Source organism: Rhopilema esculentum, chromosome 16 (genome assembly GCF_057945365.1).
Source record: "Rhopilema esculentum isolate cy_ngs chromosome 16, ASM5794536v1, whole genome shotgun sequence".
NCBI classification, from domain to species: Eukaryota; Metazoa; Cnidaria; class Scyphozoa; order Rhizostomeae; family Rhizostomatidae; genus Rhopilema; species Rhopilema esculentum.
Genome location: NC_142830.1, coordinates 5,158,464 through 5,183,475, shown reverse-complemented (window position 1 = coordinate 5,183,475; position 25,012 = coordinate 5,158,464). Strand labels below are relative to the sequence as shown.

Below are 25,012 nucleotides of genomic sequence, written 5' to 3'. Positions count from 1 at the left end.
TATACTTGCAAAGACTAATAAGGAATTACTCATTAACGGAAAATCTTAGGTATAATTAAGGATTATAACACGGAATTCATTCAACTAAACATGTGTTCGCTTGTAAAGGGGAGGGGGGGGGGTGACGATTCAGTTCAATATCTGACAATAACTGATTCTTTATCATAGGCCTTATCCCCCTGTGCAAAAGTGAGTAAAGTGCATATCCGAAGAATAAAATATATAAAATTCACTACATGCTCAATGGCCAAAACGTGTCCAAAACTATGCAAACAGAAGTTTAGATAACAACTTCCTTATCTTGAGTTCGTTTTGAGGTAGGCTGATCGGTCAAAAGTATTAAGACGGCTTTCAAAGATGTTGACATTTTCGTCAAAATGTTATCTTTTTGGCCAGTTAAAAACTTTCTGGAATTATAATAACAAACATTGATAAATCAGGATAAAATCGAGATATCTTTTTGTGTCGGTGATTGTCTTGATCTTGATCTATACAGATTAAGAAATACAAAACACGAGGTTAAAATCAAAATGATGACGAAAGTACCTGTGTTCACTGATATCAGCCTAAAAATTTACCAGTCAAATTCGTCAACCGGATCCTGTTCAATTTCTTCGATTTCATCTTCAAGCAAATCGGATACTTCTGACTTTGAAACTTTACTTTCAAGTTTGATATCGTCAGTCAAATTCAACTGTTCTGGCTCGCCGTTATCAAGATTTTCCTCTTGTTTTTTTCTCGACAACATTTCCATGTAATGCTTCATTAGTGGGTCTATTTGGTTTTCATCATCACCTTCCTCTACGTCATCGTTCTCTAAGACCTTTTCTTGCGTAGAATCCATATTTTCCACATGAATAGAATTTTCTTCCTCATCAATCCTAGTTTCTTTTTCATTGCTAGTTTCATAAGATGAACCTGCCAAGGTTTCTCTCCTGTTTTCTTTATTTTTAATAAAGGTGTCAGAAACATTGTCACCATCAACATTATCTGCAGTGGCCGCTTTGCGTGCGGTTTCTTTTGCAGAAGACAGGCTGCTCAGATTTTCCATTTCCATGTTTTCCTTTCTGTATAAATCTTCTATTAAATCGTGACTTGAAACATTGGCTTCACTATTTTCGCTCTTATCTTGACGCAATCCTTCACTTTTATGACTTCTTAAACTACTAGAACAAGAGCTTTTAATTGCAAAGTCTCTATTGTCCTCTTGATGTTCCTCTGAAACAACATCATTATGCAACAAAAAGCGAGGAATCTCAGCATTTACTACCTCACGGGTACCAAGGCAGCTAAAAGCTTCTGCCCCAGAAGCGATTTTTGTCTCGGCTAAACCTTCATCTCTTTGAATAACTGCAGACTCAAGTAACTGTTCTGTTAAATGATCACCGTTCCAGGTATCCTGTAACTTTTCACCCTTTGTGTTCCTTTTAACATCTTTTGTATCCAGGCTGAGGAATTTCCCTTCTGCCTCGCTGCTTTTTGTGTGGAAAAGAGCATCATTATGAGCTGCGGTTAATGCACTTGAAGAGGTTCTAATGTCATATTGCTCTGTGACTGTGGCAGCATTCCCTCCTTGTTGGTGCTTAGAAGGCTTAAATTTTGCACTTTCTGAAGGCTGCACTTCATTGTGTTTAACAACTGAATAATACTCCTGCAGCGGTTTATAATCATTTGTATGTGGTACTCCGTATGAAGAAGGATTTCTCATACTTTCCTTTCTTTGATAATTCCTGTATGTGTCCTCCAGTGCACTGGCTTCACTTTCCAGCTTGGCAATGATATCCCTGTTACCCTGAGTGACCAAAGGCCTTGACATCAAGGATGATGTAGTGCAAAGGTCTATTTCATCTGCATGTTCTGGTGTGACAAATTCAAAACTTTTTCTATACCTATCTGTCACATTGGTATTAAAAATAGGTTTCTCTGACTCACCAAGCTTTTCAGTCTCTTTAACCTTACTTGCATGCCAATCATGAGAAACAGCATTAATCTTATTGGCAGCTCTTAGTTCTTCTATATCCCTTCTTAAAGCTTTATTTTCTAGCAAATATGCCTCATTCATATGTGTAAGCTCATTATTTCTAGAAATCTCTGATCTTAGTCGCTGCTCGATCCTTGAAATTTTCTCTTTCAAATCAGCTTCCTTTTCAATAAATCCATTTCTGTCAATTTCAATTTGCCTTTGAATTTGAACAGTTTGTGGATTTCCCTTGAGTATACTTTCCATTAGCTCTTTGACCTGTTTCCTATTTTGCTCTACAATTGACTGTTTTTCTTTCATGACTTCATTTACTCTGGTCTTTAAACAATCTATTTCCTTTTTTCTTGCCACTGATAGCTCTTTAATTTGCAAATAGTCAGAAAATTCTTGCAATTTTTCTTTCAAACCCTCAGATTTATAAGTAAGAATGCTTATTTTTTTCAATGCTGCATTCAAAGAAGCTTGCAGTTGGATTTTTTCATGGTTCAAGTTTGTCAAAGAGGCTTTGGAATTCAGGACAGATTCCTTTTCACACTCAAACAGTACTTTCTCTTCCTGCAGCTTGACCTCTTGTGATCTAAGTAAACTTTCAAACTTCTGTTTTTCTTCCTGACTCTCAATTTTTATTCTCAGAATCTCTTCTTTCAATTTGTTTTTATGTTGCTCTTCTAATGACTGCAAAGACAACTCTTTCGCTCTTAATTGCTCTTCAAGTGTTTTCAACTTAGCTTCTTCTACTTTGATTGTCTGCATTGCAATATCACAAGCCCTTTTATTTTCATATTCCCTCTCTTTCAGCTTTTCAATCTCTTTTAACATATCTTGCCTTCTTTCATAAAGTTCTTGTTCGATTTGTTTTTGCTTTTTAACAAGCATATCATTTACTTCTATTTCTCTTTGCTTAACACTATCTATCAATTCTTTGTAACTCTTTTCAATTTCATTCTTAAATCTATCAACATCAGTTTTATTCCTTTCTCTTTCCTGGAGTTTTATTTCTCTCACAAATGTGTCTTTGAGTCTTTCCTTTTCTAGTTTAAGCTCTTTTTTCTTTTGATCCTCCAGTTTTTTCTGTAATTGGAAAAGTCGTTCTTCAAGTGATAATGATCTATGGAAAAACTCATTTTTGGAAGAAACATCAAGTTCCTCGCTGATTTTTGACAAGTTCTTTCCTATGTATGTTTCTTTAACTGTTTCACAATCATCTGTTTGGCAAGCAACTGACAAATATATACTGTTGTCTCCACATGCATTAGAAATAAAATTCCACAAGAAGCTTTTTGTATCATTTTGACTCACTAACAGGAACAAGTCATCATATTTCTTTGTGCTTGGATTTATTCTCATTATCTTCAATATTTCAGATGGTATAATATCAAGTTCTGACACTGAACTTTCACTTTTAAATATTGATAGAGTGTAATCATATTTTGCCTGTTTCAGATGCTCAGCAACAAGAATATCTGACAGTTTAGCAAACAAGGACTCTGGTTTTGATTTTTGGGCCTTCTGAATTTTTGCACTTTCATTTATAACTGAGGCTAAATTAGCTCTCAATTGAGTCTTGGCACTCTCAAGAACACCTTTTGATCTGAAAGATGCAAACAGTTTCTCACGCATCTGGGCTGATGACAAACCAGCCCCACAAACATCAGTAATTGCCTTCTCCTTTTTATAAAATCTTTTGCTTTTTGAAGTTGTTGGATCGGTATAACTACTTTTTGATGTCTTGCTTTTTATTGTGCTGTTTCTTGATGTTTTTGAGGTGTCTGCTTTACTAGAATGACTTTTAAAAGAATAATGCAAAGTTGCCTTCAGCCGATCTATCTGTTGAACTTCAGATTGTGATACTCCCACTGACGAATTGCCTTCGCCGCTGGCTATACTTTCCATTGATTTTTCTGCTTGCCTCCGCAAAGAAGTTGTGCTATTACTGATGGTGCTCTCTGTGGCGTCTGACATATCTCTTGTTTTCTCTTACAACTAATTCATCAAATCCACTACAGATTATTTACCATATCAACGAGTTCTTTCTACGATAAAGTTTTTATTTTCAAAATAAAGGATAACTGCCATGAACCTCTTTTCCGTATAGAGGCTAAGTAGTAAGGGTGACAAAATGGCGTCCACAACTTTTTCAAGGGAAGAGCGGTCATTTGTTGCAGGAGGGGTTCAAGTAGATCTAAGAATAGATGGAAGGTCCTGCACTGATTACAGAAATTTCAATGTCAAATATGGAATCGTTACTAGTGCAAATGGAAGCGCAGAAGTGAAATTAGTAAGTATATATTGGGTGTCTCTAGTGGCGACCTGCCGTGTAATTAATAAATCTGCAAACCATCTTCTGCTCCTGGGCCTGGCTATGCTCGAAAAATGCGCATTGCACTAGTATCTGCAAAATATTAAGTTTGATAAGATATCGTTATTAGTGTTTTATTTGAGGAGAGGTAAGGTTTTGTCAGTACATATAAAAGGGCTACCATTTTCGTTGGCAATCTGATTTTGGCTACGTAGGAAATACAACCAAAAGATTAGAAAGAAGTCAGATTAGACAGCCACGAGGTTCACAGATAAAAGATAAAAACATAGGCAGCTGAAACTGGAAGATTTTTAACTTGTTTAAATAATAGAACCTCCATCTTTACAGATGACCATTTTTCATTTTAAGGCGATTTAAGACAGGTAATCAGCTGTTGCCCAGGGTAGAGTGTGTTTTTTCTATACTGTAGATAGGTCAGCAAATACAAGGTTTTCTACCAAGTCCCTCCAGCTTTTCAAAAGTAAAAACCTTGTACCAGATGTGTCATAGGTCTAAAAGTATAAAATCATTACGCAAATTAGGGATGTACCAGGTCAGGATTTTCAAAATCGAGCCAGAACCGGATTTACAGGATTTCTTCGTGGAATATGCGGCCGGATTTTTGCCGATAATCTGGCCATTACTGGATTTTTCAGTAATAAAAAGTTTCATGAGCCACTTTGCAGAAATATGTATAGTGAGAAGATCAAAGAGACCCATTCAGGGTTGCCAGATTGAATTTAGAAGAAGGCTAGACAGGTGAATGACTCAGGCCAAAATGCTCAAAAACATGCCAAATCAAAACCTTTCTCAAAATCCATCAAGCAGGTGCTGTTTATATTTCTACGCTTGTGCCTTTTAAATAATTTCTCAACCCAAATAAGAAGCTTCCTTTTCCCCCAAAAGCCCTTTGCTAATAGTTAGGTTAGGTAATAAAATATAAAATTTGGTCAACATTTTCTAGTTAACTACAAATTAGTCCATGAATGTAGTAATGGAATTAAATTTAGAATTTATACTGAAAAGGCCAAAAAGGTCAAATTTAAGTGGTAAGCCAAAAACAAATTTTCCAGGCAATCTAAATCTTAAAGCCATAATTGGGAGATTTGGCCTAAAAAGGCAGATCTGGCAACCCTGGGCCAAATTGATAAATTATACTGAAGTATTCAGTCTTCCTGTTTTGTGATGACAAGCACTTTCAAATCTGTTTTCAAGGTTCTTGTTTTATCATTGATCTTGTTTAGCTCTGGAAAATCAATTTTTAATCACTGTATGAAGAGAATCTGACTTTGTTTTCTAAAGTCTCTTGCAGCTGCACTGTTTAAACAGCCTTTCTCTGTGATATTCTTTAAAATCTTCTGCTTTAAACTTAGAGGAGAATGACATTCTCAACATACCATGCAAACCATGCACGGAAAGTCCTTTCCTTTGGTGGTAGCAGCACAAAACTGCCTTCCTCCAAATTGCCAGGCTAGCCCTACAATTTTTATTCACACCAGTATCTACTGTTGATTCAGAGCGACTTTTGTCAAAGGCTGGAAGCATTTTCCAAGAGAAGCGATCAAGACTTCTTCCCAACGAACGGTGTGAATTTGTTTTTCTTGCATCATAACCTGGGACGACTGTAGCTTTTTTATGTTTGACTATATTTGTGTTTTACTGCTGTTTGGGATGCTTTTAACTTTTAAATTTACATTCAACTATGTTCTATTGCTTTTAATTGTTGTTGTTCTTCATTTGTACTCGTTTATAACTTTTATTCTCTATAAATTTTCTTAGCTACGATTAAAATTCTGGAAAATCTGGCAACTGGCCTGATTTCAGAAACGAATTCAGCCGGAACCAAATTTTCAAAAAATCAGCGATCCAGTGCTGGATTATCTGGCCTACCGGATATCCAGTACACCACTAACACCAATTTACAGTGGTGGCTTGTGTATTTGGGCTAGTAGGGCTCAGCCCCACCAAAGATTTCCAAGAATAAGTTTAGATTTATCTTCATCAATAATATTAATAAATGTCTATTGAAATACTAGCACTGTTCAGTAATTTTGTGGCTTTGAGCTTCACTATTTACAAGTTCTCTAATTTGTTTAGTTTCTTTGTTAAAAAGTATCCCACTGCCCATGTTTCTTTTGAAAATGAGACAAAAATCTTATCAGAAACAAAAGTCAGCAACTTTTGGAGCTAGCCCTAGATTAGAAAAGACCGCACCTCTGATGGGTCAATATTGCACAAATCTGCATTCCTTTGGGGCTAGTTGAAACTAACTGCAAGTAAGTTGGTATCTTTAAACAAACATGAAAGTCTTTAGTCAGAAAAATATTTTGCTTTTAGGGAAAAACACATGTAATAGTGGGTATCAAGGCAGAGCTTGGAGAACCAGAAGGAGCAACCCCAAACATCGGAATTGCAAATTTTTTTGTAGACTGGTGACTATTTTTGCAATAATATTTTATTTGTTTATTTGTTTGAAAAGTTCAGCTATGAAAAGGAATTGGTGATTTCATTCTGAAGCTAATATTTCAATGCCCTCCTGTCCCCTCATCTTACACTAATCCCAGGGCTTACATTATTGGTGATGGCCCTAAACATTATATAATTTCTGGCTTTAGTTCAAGTTCACTAGCCTTTTCTTAAGAAACAGCCCACATGGGTGACCCAGCACTCATGCTACTTCACTTGCACAAGTGATCATTCCAGGTAAAGATAACCAATGCAGACCTTTTCGTTTGACTTGAGCGATCATTCACGATTGCATCATCACTCGTGCAAACCTAACCAGGTGAGTGTTTGATGGCTCGTGCAAGTAGTGAATTGTAAGAAATATATGTTTCATCATTTTCCAGTTGTCTTTTGTGACCCAAGCAAGTGAAGCAGACTGTATAGAGCCGAGTATAACAAAATCAGGAAACATAAGTAAACATAATTAACCAAATCTCATCGGAAAAATGCAATTAAATATTGAATCCACCCCAAATGATTCGGAATACTATAGGCACTTATTTTTTAGGTGCTCATACTGTATCTAAACCGAATAAGCCCTTGGAACATTGTCTGGATTTTGCAGTCATCTGGCAGTAACATTCTTAATGAAATTTCTGATGTACATAAAATTTATGAACGAAACACATTTATATTGGGTAGTGCATCGAAGATCATCGTAAAAGTTCCATTTTCATTTCTTGTTGCCTTACACCAAAGTACTTTATAACAGGATTATACGGTTTTAGCTGCTTTGCTAAAAACCTCTATTGTTTATAAAACCATAGTATAATCCTGTTATAAGGTACTTTGGTACTTTGGTACTTTCAATCCATTTTCTGGCACTACAATATCATTGATAGAATTATCCCACCAAGTGCTTGTTCTACCATAGCATTTCCGAAATTTACATAGACACTTTTTTCCTAGATGCTGTAGTATATACATTAGAGCCCAGGCTCTTTATTAATTGATCATGCTCATTTGCAGGAGTTTAAATTTAGAGGTTTTTGTTGTGTTTATTTAAAAAAGAAGTGCATTCTCTGCATCCTCTTTACGTGGGTACAACAGATACTTTTTTAAAAATTCTTCTGATCCTTGAAGAACTTCAATCAACAACAGATATTAATAAATACGCTATTGAGCGAATTGACCTCTGTTAATTGCAAAACTTATCCTGATAGCCCATTTCCACAATGCTTGATAACTATGGGATCGTCTAGCTGGAGGGATTTAAAGTTTTATGGATAACCGAATCAATTTTGATATGGATAGCCCAGTGGTTGTGTAAACGAGATGCCTATTCTGTGTAACTTTTTATCCAGATAAAAAGTTATCTGGCATCGCGTAAGCACAGCAGTTTCAATAGAAAAATTCAAAATTTTATATTCTTTCACATTCCTAAACACTTTTTTCCATGGAAAATTTATGTTTCTACCTTTTTCAGCTCTGCCAATGCATCACCAGCATTTGAAGGCAGAGGAGGAAGTGACCTTGCACTAGAACTCAGAAATGGCTTATCACAGATTATGAACACTAGAACATTTGATTATAAGTCATTGTGTATTGTCCCTGGGAAATATTGCTGGATTCTGTACATTGACTCAATAGTAAGTACAAAGCATTCCATATGCTTGCAAGTTTTTGAACTATCTCATTACATCTTCGTTGGTATTTTATATTTTGTAAAACAAGGTTCTGCCTTGAACTTTTTCATCTCAATTGTGCATTATGTATCACACCCTTCCGGCCTTTTAGAAGAAACCTTCTTCTTATGAAAATTTTTTATACACTTATTGTTTTCCCTTATCTTAATTGTATACCCATGTGGTTTTCAAAACAGGTCTATCAACATGTACAGTAAGTTTTTTCTGATGGATTTGTACAGTTAGAAATGTATTCTAGGATAATAGAGATTTTTTATATAGTTTAGTCCTATGCCTTTTCTTGTTTAGAATTAGATAAAAAATGATGTTGCCTATGCTTTGACAATAAACTCAAAGAAAGTTTACCATTAATTTGCAGACTGATGCTCCTGAAACTTTAGGCTTCACTTTTTGTTTCTTTATTGGTTTATGATAATTGATGTCTGTTTTAGGTTCTTGAATGTGATGGCAATCTTTTCGATGCTCTTTCATTAGCTGTAAAAGCTGCATTGAATGACACTTTGTAAGTTTTTTTCTATCATTTCTTTTATTCTAGTAACATTTATCATCATCAAATGTATAAATGAATGTTAATAGAGGTGTTTGCCTCTATGCCTAAACACAAAATTATAATTGAGTTGAAAGAATCACAAAATTATAACTGAGTTTGAAGAATACTTAATAAGATATTTAGCAACCACTGTAAAAAGTTTGGCAAATAATAAAATTATGCGGCATTCAAATGTAACCTTCGTATTTTCTTTCTGGTTAACATATCAATTTTCTTTCTATGTTATGGATGCTGTTGAACGATACATTTATGTTTCATATGCAGGATCCCAAAGTTGGTTATCAGTGGCGACTCTGATGACATAGATATTGACATTTCAGATGACCAGTATGACATTCAGTCGTTAGATATCTCAAATGTTCCAGTGATGGTCACAGTGAACAAGGTATCTGCTTTCAGCAAAGTGTTCAAGTCATCCCTTACTAACATGCCAACTTTCAGCCCAAATTTCTCCCCCACCACTGAAAATTAAAACCATTATTTTGCTCGACTATTGGTATACTCTTCGGCCCAAATCAATTGTTTTTCTAAAATGCTCATTGGATGGGTCCCTTAGGAGGGTTTTTCCCCCAGACAAGAACCCTCACAAGATGCCCTGAAAACCATGCTCGATTGTAAGATGTATTTTACTAAAAAATCTTCATTCTGTGCCAAAGACAGTCGGAATCAACAAAATTATAGGTAATGAAAATATGTAACACCTGATTCAGAACTACCTTCTTTGCCTTTCCTAAGGCTGTTGTTACTGTACTCTAAGCAAACTTAAAGAAGAGTAAGTAGAAGAAAGATTTATTAGCCCCACTTTAATTTTGAATTAATAGCAAAGTTGAAGAAGAAATTTAGTCAACCTGTTCAGGTTTTGTGCTGGTGTTCTCACAGTTTTAGCAATGATTTGGGGGATGGCTTGACTTCAAAAGTATTTTAATGAAAGACACTTGTTGTCGCATTGCCTTAATATAGATGAAGATGATGAAGAGGTTTCTGAAAAGTCGACAGAAATCATTCTGAATGAGGGAGGGAACATTAGAGATTAGCAATGAAATAGAAAAAACTGACAGGAAAACGAAAGAGAAAGACTGACAGGAAAATTAAACAAAGAAATTTAAATTGGAAGGGGGCTCAAGACGAGAGCGGGGCTTGTTTTTCCAATTTTCTCTCTTTGGATTTTCCCAAGTGACCCATTCCAACAGGTCTTTATGTTAATTGTGATCTTGGTTTAACGTTGCGTTTTAACTCGATAAGTTTTGTGTCTGTTTAGGAATTTAAAATAAATTGAGTCGCAAGCACTGGGTGAAAAAGTTTTTGCGTTGTTTCTGGGTGTTCCTTTACTCGTCGACGTCATAAAAGTTTTTTATTTATCGCAGGTTGAAAATCGCTTTGTCCTGGATGCGTTGCCAGAGGAAGAATCTTGCATCGATGCAATGCTACTGGTATCTGTAGATCGGTATGGTGAAATATGCGGCCTTCAAAAATTTGGCTCAGGTGGCCTGGACCCGGAACTGACCTTTGAAATGATCCAGGTATGGTTTATTTTTATAAAATCATTGCTGACACAGGCCAAAGCATAAAACGTCAAAGACTTTCAAAAGTGACATATCTTTTGGTTTGGTGGTGAAAAGGTTTTTGCCTGTGTTCGGAAAGTAAAAACAAAAGTGTGTTTAGTTATGGCAGTGATTGAAAATTAGTGATGAACGTGATGTTGTGAGGCCAAAGAAAGCGAATTCACTGTGTCAAAAATGCATCAGGGTTTCAGCTGCTTTATTCAAAGACAGACAGACAGGGTCCACAATATTTACCTGTTAACCTTGAAGTTTTTGGATGAAGTTATGCCTTTTTGGGGGAAATATGCCCTATATCTACTTTTAGTGCAGCAGTGCTAATTACTTTTTCTTATCAACATTAAAAAATATGCAATCTAAAGAGTTGGTGGCCGTGGATTGGTCTATCCTTTAAGACACCTATTCTCAAAGCAATTCTGTTCGAATTTTTACTGAAAGTAAACATCAGGAAAGACTAAAACTCGTTGCTTTGCAGATTCTCTTTTATTGATCATAACTTTTTATAGCAACGTTTAAACGTATATTTGTACAATTTAGCATGTATCAGACTTTGACATTAAACCTCTAAGTGAAGTTTCTGTAAGCCGTTTCATTCTCATATATTGATATCTAAAGTTTGCAATATTGAGTCAAAAATGGATAATGAAGTTACTGCCACTTAAGTTAATTTGTTGGGCATGAGAATACGAGCTGAAGAAAGCTGATCATTCTTAGTTCTTAGTTATGATTAATAATAAGACGGTATAAGTGAGCTCAAACCAAAAAAGTCAACGTTTCAGACAAACTAACTAGACTAACATGGAATAAGGATTTATTTTACAAGTTTTGAGATATGTCGTCGTGAATTAAGCACTACAATCAGAATTTCATATGAATCTCTCTGATTATCACGATTGGCCGGTTTCAAGGGCATATTAATGAAAATGGCAATCTTGCCCCTGCTATTAAAAGGCAACAGAGGCGGTTGACCCCCCGTGCCCCCTTCTCCGGTGTCCCTGCTTTTCAGTGTCCTAAATCTGCCTTCGGAAGCTAGATGGCAAACAATACAATACGATACAATACAATACAATACAATACGATACGATACATTACAATACAGTACAGTACAGTACAGTACAGTACAGTGCAGTACAGTACAGTACAGTACAGTACAGTGCAGTACAGTACAGTACAGTACAGTACAGTACAGTGCAGTACAGTACAGTACAGTACAGTGCAGTACAGTACAGTACAGTACAGTACAGTACAGTACAGTACAGTACAGTACAGTACAGTACAGTACAGTACAGTACAGTACAGTACAGTACAGTACAGTACAGTACAGTACAGTACAGTACAGTACAGTACAGTACAGTACAGTGCAGTGCAGTGCAGTGCAGTACAGTGCAGTGCAGTGCAGTACAGTACAGTGCAGTGCAGTGCAGTACAGTACAGTACAGTACAGTACAGTACAGTACAGTGCAGTACAGTACAGTACAGTACAGTACAGTACAGTACAGTACAGTAATACTAAAGTATTTCATGCTAATTTTTGATCTTGTGTCTAACAAATTGTAGCTAGCTAGACCCGCAAAAATTTTTGCTTTTGATTGCTTTACCTTGTTTACAAGATTTTGTTGAGTTTTGTTGTAACTTTGCTTAAAAGTGTAGGAACCTTTTTTCAACAAGAAAATTGATAACAAGTTATCTAGAAAAGAAAGGCGACGTTATAAAATAAACTACAGCGGCTAAACCGAAATATCTCACACTCCAATAAAAGTGATAAAAAAGTAGTGATATAATAATGAATTTATTTATACATAAAATTTCAAGTACAACTGGTAAACTTAAAAAACAGAGTTAAAAGGTAGTGGTTTGAAAATATGAGTTATTTAAAATCCGGAATTCCATCTATGTATGTCAGATAGTATTTCAAAAATCCAAGTTGTCGTTCGAATATCCATGCCATCTTTCTAAACTCATTGATAGATTGAGCATTCCTTATGTGCTGAGGTGGAGATAGCCAAAGAGGCTTCCCCTTATATTTGGTTGTTTCGGATCTGTAACTTGTTGTTCTTACCATTGGTAGCATAAATTCATAATTGTTTCTCAGAATATAAATAACAGGACGCTCGCAGAAAATCTCCCTCATATAAAGGGGGTTGATATTTTCCTTTGTTTTAAACAACATTTCAATCATAAGAGTTTACATGAATTTGCAATTCTCAGGGCTTTTTCATGTATTCTATAATTTTAATATTCAAGTGCGTACTGGGGATTATCCAGACTTATCTTGAGGCATGAATATTTTCTGTTAAGGTTGCAAAAGAAGCTGGAAAGTCACTCAACAAGAATTTGGAAAAGACTTTTAAGAAAGACGAATCGATGTCAACAGGGTAACAAAAAGTTTGGAAGAGTGAACATTGGGACACGGTTACAGACAGCGCTAATCATGGCACAGAAAAGGGTATTTCTCATTGATTGTGGTAGCAAAGAGATTAAGAAAAATATCCTAGCTATCGATGGTAGTCTTGAAATGATACAAAGGTGGATTATAGGAAATTCAAGAAATCAAATTTTGAGGAGCAAAGAAACTTCTCTCGAGGTATACGCACTCCGAAACTACATTGATGCATCTATAGTATCTACAAAGTTTGCCAATTGGAATCAAACTCAGAGATATGTACACTTAATGAAGAAACAATGTAAAAAGTTGCTTTATAGCTAATACATGCCAACTGTTTTAAAAAAAATTGCGATGTTGTTTGTGGTGGTCTTTTACCAGAAGCAGGGTAAGATGAAAGCTTGCGGTGTTTGGAGTAACTTCATCTGCAACTGATGCGAAACTAGAGATTGAAAAATATTTCAAAAATGCTAAAACTCGTGTGAAAATTTTTCAGGAACCCAGAGGAGATCGAGATCGCCCAGCTTTTGCTGAAGCTGTACAAATTTTATCTATTCGTCCTGTCTACATCAGAGTGCAGTTCTGTTGTCCTCATAAATGAAATTTGATTTAAGACATTCAAGGTTCGTGATTTGAAAATTTGAGCCGTTTTCAGTTGCCGAAAGAAAAAGCATGATTTCTTGTGATGTTAAATCATCTTAAGAATGCTAGGAGCCTTCATGGTTATTTATATGTCCTGCGCTGTCCTTTTTGATAATCACACAAATCTTTTTGTTGCCTCCTAATGTGAAGACCGGGGCAAATCATCACAGGCAAATTAGAAATGGCCACTAGTCAAAACCAAGTATCTTATTGTATCTCAAATAGGTGTTATCATAATTTGTTGTAATGTTTGTTTAACGCACAGTTTTTTTGTTGATTGCATGTCTGCCTCTGGCGTAGTGGATAATGCGATTGCCCCTCATTGCCTAACCTTGAGGAGATGAAGATCCGATTTCGATCCCGAGTAGGGATGCTTGAATGGCCTAGAAGACCAAAAATGGAGAACGCCAAACCAGAAATACTGGGAATATATACCATATAATTACCGTGATTTTTTAAAGTGTTTTTCAAGGAAAAACAAATTAAATGAAAATTTTTCATTAATCTATAAAAACCTGTTAATTGAAAAACTGAGCACTGGGTGAATAACTAACTAAATCAGTAAAAGGCAATCGATTTTGAAATCCTCTCAGCAACACCTTAGTTTGCTCATTGGAAAGGCGCTGTCAATTTGATTCCATGTGTTCCTAACTTCCAGAAGCAAGAAAACTTACACTAACGGTAGCGTGCTCTTAAAGTCAAGATTTTCCATTTTCCGTTTCTTGAGAGGACAATCTAATAGAATAATTGCACCTGATTATATATTGTCCTGCAATTTTCACAATGTTAGCAACCAACCTCTTGGTAGAGTTTGGACAAGGGCAAGCTGACAGTACTGTTATTGTACAATGATTTCTAAAGGGATTGGTAAACCCTGCATTTTTAGTTCAGCTGTATTTAAGCAAGATATATTAAATATCATTTAATTTCCTAACAATTGGAAAGTTATGTTGACAAGTTTGAAAGATGGCAAAAACTTTCTTTTTTGTCTTTATTCTTGCAAGTAAGTATATTTTGATCTCTTTTAAAGAACCAATGATTAATCACCGCCAGTTCATCATAGTTGCAGTTATATTGCCTCCTAGTCAAGCCTTAATTTGAAGATTTCAAGAGTAAAGTTCGACCAGGTTCTAGGTACCTCATAAAGATGAATTTTAAATTTCCCCTGAAACCTAAACAAAATGAAACTAATTTTAAAAGTTCGAACGACATGAAAGTGACGCAGATGCAAAATTGCAAGTAGCTACTAACACTCACGCACCTGATCATAACTCGTTAGGCTGGACATTTGCTGTTGCAGCTCAGAATGAAGACCGACGCGACTATGCTCCTGACTTTCAAAACATTCCGCAGCAAGCTATCCAAGGTAAGTTCATAATTCCCTTGATTGGTTTCGCAGAATATCTCGTGAATCCCTGGATTGCAAAAATTAAAAAAATTGTAAGTGTTGCTTGTCATCATTGGTGGCGCCAAGAGGAGGTGTAGGGGGTAATTACCTTCAAACTTTTGTCAAAACAGGGTTCACATATTTCTTCTAGCAATTGATAAAAAAGCGTAAGGTAGGGATAAATCATATTTTTGCATAAGGAAATTTCACCTGGTACAAAGCATTGAAACAAGGCAAAAGAGCGTGACCTCACTGGTCACGCCCGTTACCCTCCCACTTTGCAGTAGCTGGCGCCGCCACTGCCTGCCATGGAAAAACAGTTCATTGAATGTAATCCGGAACAGTACCCGGTTAGCTAGATTGCTGATGGTCAACATCAGAAAACTGGTACAGATGGCCAGTCAAAAACAGCTCATGACACAAAATTCTTTTTCTCGAATCAATAATGCTAGAAAATAGAAACACATAATAAAGTTGGGAAAAAAACCTGGTAGGGATTTTTCAACCGAAGATGAAATGCGGAACTCTTTTCTATAGGCTGGGTTGCTAGATTGCCAAAATCCCAAAACTGGTAGACCGTCAGCCATAGGTACAATCCGGAACTGTATTCTCTGAGCTCGATTGCTCGATTGCCAAAAAACTAAGAAATGGTACGGATTGCCAGCCATAGATACAAACCGGGACTGTATTCTCTAAGCTAGATTGCTCGATTGCCAAAAATTAAAAATGGCACGGGCTTCCAGTCAAAAATGTAATCAAGAACTGTATCTTCTAAGCTAGATTACTAGATTACCAAACTCTGAAAAATGTTGGGGATTGCCAGACATTGATTAGCTCATTATACAAAAATGTGATAAAAACAGTCTTATCTTATACTAATGATATACACAAAAACCGAGAAGATCATTATAAGAAAACTGAAAAAAAAAACTTTCAGGGTGAATATATTAATGTTCACTCAAAGATATTTCATAGAAATTTCACTTGCCCGATCAAAATTGCCGGAATACATTTATGTAGAATGCATTCGCTTCTGTCAACTTTTAGCCCCCACAGCTGAACGTTTTTCGCCACTATACACTCAAAGAGCAGGAGGACCTTCCAATGATCATATGTGCGACCGTGTCACTGCCGTGCCGAGCCATCTAACATTCATTACCAAGTACAGTTTTTACCAGAAATACACGCATGCATACGGGATACCAATCGTTAGTTCACGTTACGTATCCGATGCTGCTCTAAAGCGCGCTTGCTACGTCCTGAGGTTCCTCCTGGCTGATTCATATAAAATCCGATATCATCTATACAAGGTACGTTTTCATTGTTACACACAAAAATACCCTCATTCTCTATATGAAACTGTCTGTAAAAAACCGAACTCTAAGATAACCAGAAATTAAGAAACCATAGCACTGATCACACTCGACCTAAGAAACGGCTTGAAAATTCTTCTTTTAAAGATGGTGTGGAAATGATTCTTTTCGACGATTTGGCACCTTTAATTGACATACATAAATAGGTTGTCTAATTCATGTTATCTGATGTGATGTTTCTGTGTCTCTAAAAAGTAGCTCTTTAGCCTTTGGTATTTAAGGAACCCTAAAGAACTTTTTAGCACTGAAATGAATATATAAATGAAGAAACGTATTATTTCGATAAAAAAATGTTGGGGAGAGGTCTTTTACGTAAGCAAACGTTAGTCATGTGAGTTTGCAGCTGAAAAAATTAGGATTCCCTATAGGTAAAAAGACGTTTTCTGACAGTAAAAAGGGCGTGGCCTAGAATTATTCAATTTTGTCCTCCTCCCTCTCCCTCCTTCTTATGCCTAGTGGCTGGGGCCGACACTGAATAACCTCGCGTAGTTGATGTGCTCAGTAAACCCGGGTATAAACTAAACCAAACTAGGAGAGAGCATTCCCAAATGTCCTTGCACACTAGCAACGAAACTATCGGATCAATATTTAACTAAAATTGTACGTTTCGCCTTCGTCTCTCTCATATAATAAAACACTATTGTATTAATCAAGTAACTATAGCGTGTCTAATGGGTGAACCTTCAACAGAATTACGGAAGAGTTGGAATAATTGGCGCTAGAGAAGGTGTGCGAAGTATCCCGGAGCATAGCTACTTGCCATCTTGGTGGGATCAACGTGCAAGGGGGCTTGGTGGTACCCTTGCGATCCCAATTTCAACAGGGGGCGAAGAGAATCTGCTGTGCTGGTCTACTGATAGGTAAGTTCCCTTCATCTAGCTAACATCTAGCTAAGAAAGAACATTGATTCACTTGCTGGAACAGTGTTTTGGAGACAAATATCAGAAAGTGGTATCGATACAAATAAACTGTGACGAAATCATTTTCGAATTGCTTGTTTTATTGCTGTAAAGGGTGTAAAGAAAATTAAGTTGAGGAGATCTGACCTCTGTTGAAGACAAACATGCAATGTTACATCCATAGTTTTGTATATTTTGGAAGGAACCGATTACCTGAGTGGTATTTATCCATAGGCCATCAGAAAGCCCACGAAAAATTCTTGTTTTTCGGAAAAATAATTGATCTTCAGTTTGTCGGTTCAGTTCGACACCATGCCATGCTGAAAGGTAACGTCTGGGACGTTCCCATGTAGCAAGCGTTTATCTAGCTTTATTTTTTCTTGTCTTAAGAAAGCTACCCTGGGTATCAGTGTTACCAAATGGTAAAACGGCATAAGCTGTTTGAAATCGAAATGAAACTGGGTTTTTTATTCTCTATGATAGCTTTGATAAGTAGCTTCCAAAGATTAAAGCTTTTAGAAATCAAGCTTAAGTCAATTGAATGTTGTTGCCACCATAGATACAGAGTGGAAGACATTTTCCTGCATGAATTTTCACACGGTATTCAAGAGATCGCAATAACGGCTGGAGCTATCCCAGGATTCAACTCCCGTTTGCAGTCTGCTTATTACTACGCGAGGTCACGAGGGCTTTGGGCAAACACATATGCTATGAGCACTTGGAAGGAATACTTCGCGGAGGGTGTTCAAAGCTACTTCAATGTAAATGCCTACGCGAATCCACCTAATGGAATACATAACTCTATCGATACGCGCGACAAACTGAGAAGATATGACCCCACGTTATATGGGCTTGTTAGAGAAGTCTTTCCATGTGGAAATATCATCACGGACAGGTGTGACAAATCTGGTACGAAAGAGCCTTGATTCTTTAATACATAATATAAGGAGCATCCAGAGGTGTAGTGCTATCAAAATAAAGAGGGGACTCTTGCGCAAAATGTTGCAAAAAACCAAAGCAGAAATTGGCTCCTTTTCGGCCTTCGGCATTTTCGGCATTTCGGCATCGCTCCCCCCCCCCCTCGAGCCCCCATAGCACTATGCCCCTGGGAGCATCCGTATATAAGGCACGGTTACCTTAAAAACTGGTTAAAGTTCATAATACTATTAGCAATACAGGTATAGAAATAATAATTTAAGCCCCCTCTGTTACAAAAGCCATCATGCTTTCTAGGTCCACAAAGTGGAGGTAGCAATGTTAAAGAAGCGGTTGATAGTACCATTACGCGCAAACTTGATTTTCTGTTTCAAGGTTACATAGTTACTAGTGATTATATTCGTTAGTTTGCATTCGCCACAGCAATTTCGTATAGAAATAGCATCTGTTCAGGTTTCCAAAGCGAAAAGGCATGGCTGAAAACAAGTGTTGGTTGGATTAATTTGCATCTATGAGAGAAACAACATTTCTTTTTAACTGCTCATTTTTGCCATATCGATTTAGGGAGGGTAATACCGTTCAAGATGGACTGTGACAGCACAGGTGCTGGGTCAACAGTTGCGCCCTCTACAACTTTCACACCCATTGTCAAAACACAACCAAATACAACAACAACAACAACAACAACAACAACAACAAAAACAGGAACAACAATAACAGCAGAAACAACAACAGCAGCAGCCACAACAGCAGCAGCCACAACAACAATAACGACTACGAAGAAAGCAAGTACAGAATCACCCACAGGTATGTTGAACCAATCATATGCATAGTGGTGAAATTAGTTTGCGGAAGAGACTTTGAACAGAAAGAAAGTCACGAACAGCAAGGACCCTGCTTATAAGCAAATTGTAACAAATATTGAAATAGTTTCAATCAAAGTTAGATTGAAGCCATCAACCACTATCAAATGTAGACAAGCCTACAATGTTTAAGGAGGGCTTGTGACTTGAAAAAGCTCCACAGCACGAAACACCATTTTAGGGTGTGATTAGCAGCGCGGTTGCAATGGAAACCACACTACTACTTAATTTCAATTTTTTTACTAGAAGCGGAAAAGCGGAGTCTTGACAGGACTGGAGAAAACTCCAAGGAACGCATTTGTTTAATCTAGTTAATCTTCAAAAATTTGTAATGCCTCTCGGTTGGGTCAAAGCAGGCGTCTCATTATTGAATGATAGAAAGGGACGAAATTTCCCCTAGATGCGGTATTTTTGTATAAACAGCCGAGTAACAAGACCAACCGTTTGACTTGAAAACGGTTGTGTTATCAGATCACGGTTCTATTTGTGTTATCAGATCAAAAATGCCCTAAAGAAACACATTCGCAGCATATTCATATATTAAAATTGTCTTGATCTTGATACATTTAAATATCAACTCGTCTAATTGCAGCTTGTTCTGATAAACACTACTACTGCTCTAGCTGGGCTAGAAATGGTGAATGTACAAGAAATCCCATTTACATGCACGTAAGTCTGCAAAGCAACAGTAAGTATGTACAATTGAGCTTTGCTTTTGACATCTCTTGATTATTAATTTCTTCTTACATAAGAGGTTTCACTATGAAGTAACCAACCCGTTCAAACGTTGAAAAGGAGTTTAAAACCTCTACTTTTAAAAAGGCTTTCGACTGAAAAAAATTCTCATTTCCATTTAAACTGTAAAACTTTTCATGTACTAGGCTACATGCCCAAAAAGCTGCGGGAAATGCGGAGTAGGCAGCACCTGCTTCGACTCAAATGAATACTGCCAATTATGGGCCAATGCGGGACATTGTCAAATCAATCCTGGCTGGATGCTCCAGAATTGCAAGAAAAGCTGTAATGTTTGTTAACAAACTCAGAACATACGATGGGTTGTTAAAAGTTATTAATCGAATAAATGTTTATTAAATAAAAAGAGCAATTCATCAAAAGGATGAAGTTTGTTGGTTTTATTTTTCCTTGACTCTGCTGCCTACCAGCACGTTTGATTCATCTGTCGGTATTCGAAACTCGGGGAGCGAGACCACAAGTTGCGAGTGTCCTGACAAATCAACACCACTAACATTGGAAGGTATGATACAGCTTATGATCATGGACATGTTTCGGTTCTGCCGTCAATTTACCTGTGAACTTTTAGCTTTTTCCAGAGCTCTCAAAACTATGACCAGGCAAAAGATGGTTTTTGGCTTTCCATAAAACAATTTGATACTGGCAGGCTGTGTTCGATTTCACGATTCTTTTGTATAAGAGGGTATTTCATTTGATGGGACATCAAACGTAAATAGTTCATAAAATTGAAGCTCCTTGATAAAGAATTGTTCAAAATGTTGTTATTGGTTGGAACATCATAACGCGAGCGCAAGCTGTTGAGATGTCTTGCTTGTTGCCTTTTTTGCCTTCTGAATTTAGCACGTCTGTTTTGGAACCAAATCTAAGAACATAAAATCAAAGACATGTTTATTAACAATATAGTTGTTATATCCTTACGTTTTACGTCTTTCTCTCTTACGTCTTACTGCCTTACGTCTTACGGCCCTACGTCTTATTGTCTTATATCTTACTCCCTTACATATTACGGCTCTTTGTCTTAATGCATTACGTATCACAGTCTTACGTCTGAAAGCCTTATGTCTTAAAATTAAAAGTCTTACATCATAACGTCTTACAGTATTACGTCTACAAGCGTTGAACGTTAAATCATAACGTCTTACAGTATTACGTCTACGAGCTGTCGGTTCTCGGGGTAGAGATACTGGAAAACAACGTTTGCCGTTGCTACTGGTCATACTCCCCTTTGTATGTAGTGAAACAAATTAATTCAGTTAAGCTAACATATAACTTAAGGAAAGCTTAATGAAAGGGTTGAAAATTACTGTTACCGGCCTATCAGGAAGTGCTTGATGTCGTATGAGTTGAACTGTACATACTTTTGGTATATAGAAAAGAGTTCTAAGTTGCTACTCCGTACTTACACATTTTCTATACATCAAAGCATAAAAAAAAGTTGGGTATTAATCTTCGTAGCGACTAGCAACTTGTCATCTAACCATGAGGATTTAAATTATTCTGATGCAATCGAAAAACGGACAACATAACTTGCTCTTTTAATTTCCGAAGCAAGGACTTTTCTTTTCAAAGAAACTGGTCGCACTCACCAAGGCGTGTCGAAAGATTTTCACGAAAGTGTTGGAAAGCTTCTTGAACACTTTTTAGCGAAAAAGGTTTTGCTGAATGTCACAATTTTCCTTACCTTTATTTAACAAAATACCGAAAAGAAAAAAACTTGTTCCGATGTCTACGCAAGTACCCTCAAAAGGCAATTATAACGGAAAAAACCCAAAGTCATCGCGGAAATAGCAACTTTGCGATGATCCGATGTTGTGTTTATTGGTAGGTAACTTTTGAATATTGGGCTCCAATTCAAATGCAGAAACAAATGTGATTAAAGTGCGGAATTTTGTTACCGGCTTCAAAACGGGACGAAATTAGACGATAAACTTTTCACCATTCCCCTATAAAAATTAGGTATATCAAAGGTATAATGTTTAAGTCTGTTAGACATAAATAAGTTAAAGCAATCTTCACCTGGATCTTCGCCTCCGAGACCTGCATTTCGAGGGCCAGTTGCCGCCTTGTGCTGGTGTCGGGGTATCCAATCGTCTCTTCAAAGAGTTGCTCCAGTTGGCTCACCTCTGCTGTTGAGAAACATTGGCGACTCTTCGTTGGTGTACATCTGTTGCGCTTTCTCTTTGCTGCCTCTAGAAAAACAAGTTTCATATCGTACTTACTACAAGGTGCTCATTCAAAGTTGACTTTTATATATAGAGCAATTTTCATTGCCTTATGTTACCAGATTAGGGAATATCCTAGGTTTATATGCCCTTGAATCGTACAATAATATAATCATTCGAGGGTGAAGGTACAATGACATTCGAAAAACACTTTAAATTTCTAGCAGTGATCTTGCTTTCTGAAAATCGTGGCGTTGTTCCATGTCTACACATATTACAACAAGAAACTCGTTAGCAGTTGTTTTACCTTTCGATTTTACATCTGATTTCAAGAGTGTTTTATCAGCACCTCTTTCCCCAATGATATTACAGATCTCTCCCCTCTGTTTCGTAGTACTTTTGAACCTATCTTTCCCTCTGTTAAGACCCAGAATGTCTTCCACCATAAATGAGGTATTTCTTGGCTTCATCATTGGTCGTACAAATCAAGTATTCTTTCGCGCGGCTATTTTTCTAGAAACATGTAAGGGTACCACACACTGCGCTGTTGGCTGTCACATTACCAAGCACATACATTGATTTAAATAGCCTACGCTATAGATTTATTACGTTCAAGAAAACAAAGACAAACAATTACAAGACAATTTGTTATCCCTCATCCTCTCCAATATCGCTTACGTGTTTAGCGAGGTGGCTAACACTCTAATTAGCAGAATTCATTTCGCTCATTGTCATTTCTGTGATGATTTCATTAATATGTTGCTATAGAAAACCCGGAAGCTAGGTTTTGTGACTGTATCAAAATTTGAACACTAATGGGACAGTTCACAAATTAAGAGCAGTTTAAAAATGAGTGATAGCACTAACATTTTGCATCTAAATTTCACCTAAGCTTTGAGATTAAGATTTGCTGGTTTACGAGAAAAATGATATTCTAAATTTTTCAATGCAACATCGATGAGGCATTATTAATATAAATATGAGTTCGTCGTTTTGGTAGACAATTATAATTGTTGTGGTAGATAATACAAATTGCAGCAGGGTGCAGTGTGTCCGGGCAAAGGGAAGCGTTATCCTTCAGCATGGCTCCAACAACAACTAAAATGGGCGGTTGAAAAGGTAAATCCGGCATCTCACTCTAAGGCAAGGAGCAAGGCATGAAAAATAGCAGAGTTTCCGGAAACATGTTTTTGTTTTGAAAAACAAATGTCAAATTATAAACCAAAAAAGGAATCTAATTTCAGGTGACATCTATATTGCTTGTCTGCATTGCGTTCTTTGAAAAAGAAAATATAAAGCGATGGTAAGAGATAAACTGTTCTCATTTGCATTCCGTGGAGTAATTTACTTATAGACACAAAAATATAACGAATTCAAGCTAGGTTTGAGCAAGTTAACTCAAATTAAAAGATACGGCTTACGGCAAATACACAAAGTCTGATTTGATGCTTGGGTCGAGGGGGGTGGAGGTGGAGGTGGGGGAAGGCTGTGGTGTCTGCGAAACTTTGGGAATTTTAGGCAAGATATGAGTTCTGACAAGGCACATGGGTAGCAGTAGGAAATTTGAACCTATGGATATTTACTCATACTCAGATTTTGAGTTTAGATTAACAGAAGTTCTGTGAAAAAGCGGTCACCCTACCATTACCCTCTCCTTTCTTTATAACAGACAACAGGAATGGATAACGTCAATTATTGAGAAATCTCTTTGAAGATATCTGTTTCATAAACTACACAATTACTTAATAATATCTTATTTGAGAACAAGTATCTAACATATGCGAGGAGACGTTCAACTGCAGGTCTTGAATGACGGGGTCATATCCAAAAATCAAAGAGCATGCGCAGAACAGATGCACAGCAACAACAGCGGGTTGGTTCAGTTGTCATAACACCTTGCAGCTGTCTATCTCCACAGCAAATATCATATTCCGGACCCAATAATAATAGCTATATTTTCGTAGTTCTGTTACGCATAACAATTACAAGGTAGCTACTGTGTTGATCTGGAGACGAAGCTCCGCTGTTCATTTCCGTTACAACTTAATCCAAAAGTCATTAATTTGATATGGCAATCTACTCTGCCATAAAGTAAAAGAATTTGTCTGTTGCAAACACATCAGCATTAAAACTCCACCCAGACGGAAACAAGACCTTTTCTTTTGCTTGATAAATTGCTTGCTTGCTTAATTGCTTGCTTTCTTTTTGTTCCATGTAATTTTCCTGCAAAACTGTACGACAAAAAGCTTCACAAATCGAAAAGATGGCTAGCTCGTTTAAGACAAGGTCTTGTGAAGGATCGAATGTCATTAATTCAAATCTAATCGCAAATTAAAAGGTACGCTGAGTATGTCGCCAGCAATCAACATAAATGGTCCTGTGCATCCTACAATTATTGTTATCATAATTATCAGTATTTCCGTCTATTACTTGCCTTGTTACATTCCTCCTTTACATGATGCACCAAAGAATAGTGCATCACAGCAATCGTTTGTCATAATTCTTTACATCGCCAGCATCAAATATTTCTTTCCGTCCATGTAGTTGGGTATCTACCCTTGAATTATCTGTCATAGGGTCATACAATATTTGCACCAAAGCAGTCTCTCGTTTAAACGAATAAACTGTAGAAAGCATTGATATCAAACTTTCTGTGGCAAAAGCAAACGGGTTGCTGGTTGCCTACAAATGTTGACAGCGGCGGTTCCAAAACCTGGCGACAAACTTGACACGAAAGGTGATTTTGCAATCAAATTTTTTTCATGAGCAAAATGCGCCACTTTGGCCTTGTTATTCCCATACATTCTCACATGTTTCAAAATGATATCACAGAATAGGAAAGGTGTCCCGAGAAGAGTGTCTCTTTTGTTTTTCTTTTCACATGGCCAAATCTTAAGTCTAGCCCCAATCACTCTAAAAAATCTCGTACACCTTTGGTGAAAATCCTATTGTTTTGTCTCAAAATCCCCAGAAATCCTTTTGTTTACGGCAAAATCTCGTACGCTATCTGCAATAGTGAATTGCCTCTCGGTCTAGCCCACCGAGCTGTTGACTTTGAATACCCCTAGGCGTGG

General features: G+C 36.9%; 4 protein-coding genes across 4 annotated transcripts; 2 read left to right on the top strand and 2 right to left on the bottom strand.

Moving 5' to 3' along the window:
• Positions 1-103: 103 nt before the first annotated feature.
• On the bottom strand, positions 104-4,058 carry LOC135682836 (uncharacterized). The gene has a single exon (XM_065197902.2). It carries the CDS (start codon positions 3,941-3,943, stop codon positions 575-577), a length of 3,369 nt encoding a protein of 1,122 aa, XP_065053974.2. The 5' UTR covers positions 3,944-4,058; the 3' UTR covers positions 104-574.
• Positions 4,059-4,073: 15 nt separating this feature from the next.
• LOC135682844 (exosome complex component RRP42) lies at positions 4,074-13,913 on the top strand. The gene is made up of 7 exons (XM_065197915.2): positions 4,074-4,259; positions 6,618-6,712; positions 8,212-8,374; positions 8,863-8,933; positions 9,246-9,366; positions 10,346-10,501; positions 12,839-13,913. Exons 1-7 carry the CDS (start codon positions 4,101-4,103, stop codon positions 12,917-12,919), a joined length of 846 nt encoding a protein of 281 aa, XP_065053987.1. The 5' UTR covers positions 4,074-4,100; the 3' UTR covers positions 12,920-13,913.
• Positions 13,914-13,964: 51 nt separating this feature from the next.
• Positions 13,965-20,145, top strand: LOC135682840 (uncharacterized). The gene is made up of 8 exons (XM_065197911.2): positions 13,965-14,568; positions 14,845-14,931; positions 16,000-16,262; positions 17,016-17,185; positions 17,784-18,133; positions 18,725-18,967; positions 19,616-19,692; positions 19,905-20,145. The coding sequence occupies exons 1-8, from the start codon at positions 14,532-14,534 to the stop codon at positions 20,055-20,057; spliced, it is 1,380 nt and encodes a 459-aa protein (XP_065053983.2). The 5' UTR covers positions 13,965-14,531; the 3' UTR covers positions 20,058-20,145.
• Positions 20,146-20,269: 124 nt separating this feature from the next.
• On the bottom strand, positions 20,270-24,908 carry LOC148958237 (retinal homeobox protein Rax-like). Its single transcript, XM_089113217.1, has 3 exons — positions 22,246-24,908; positions 21,793-21,965; positions 20,270-20,638 (listed from the first exon to the last, which is right to left on the bottom strand). The coding sequence occupies exons 1-3, from the start codon at positions 22,409-22,411 to the stop codon at positions 20,366-20,368; spliced, it is 612 nt and encodes a 203-aa protein (XP_088969343.1). The 5' UTR covers positions 22,412-24,908; the 3' UTR covers positions 20,270-20,365.
• Positions 24,909-25,012: the final 104 nt, after the last annotated feature.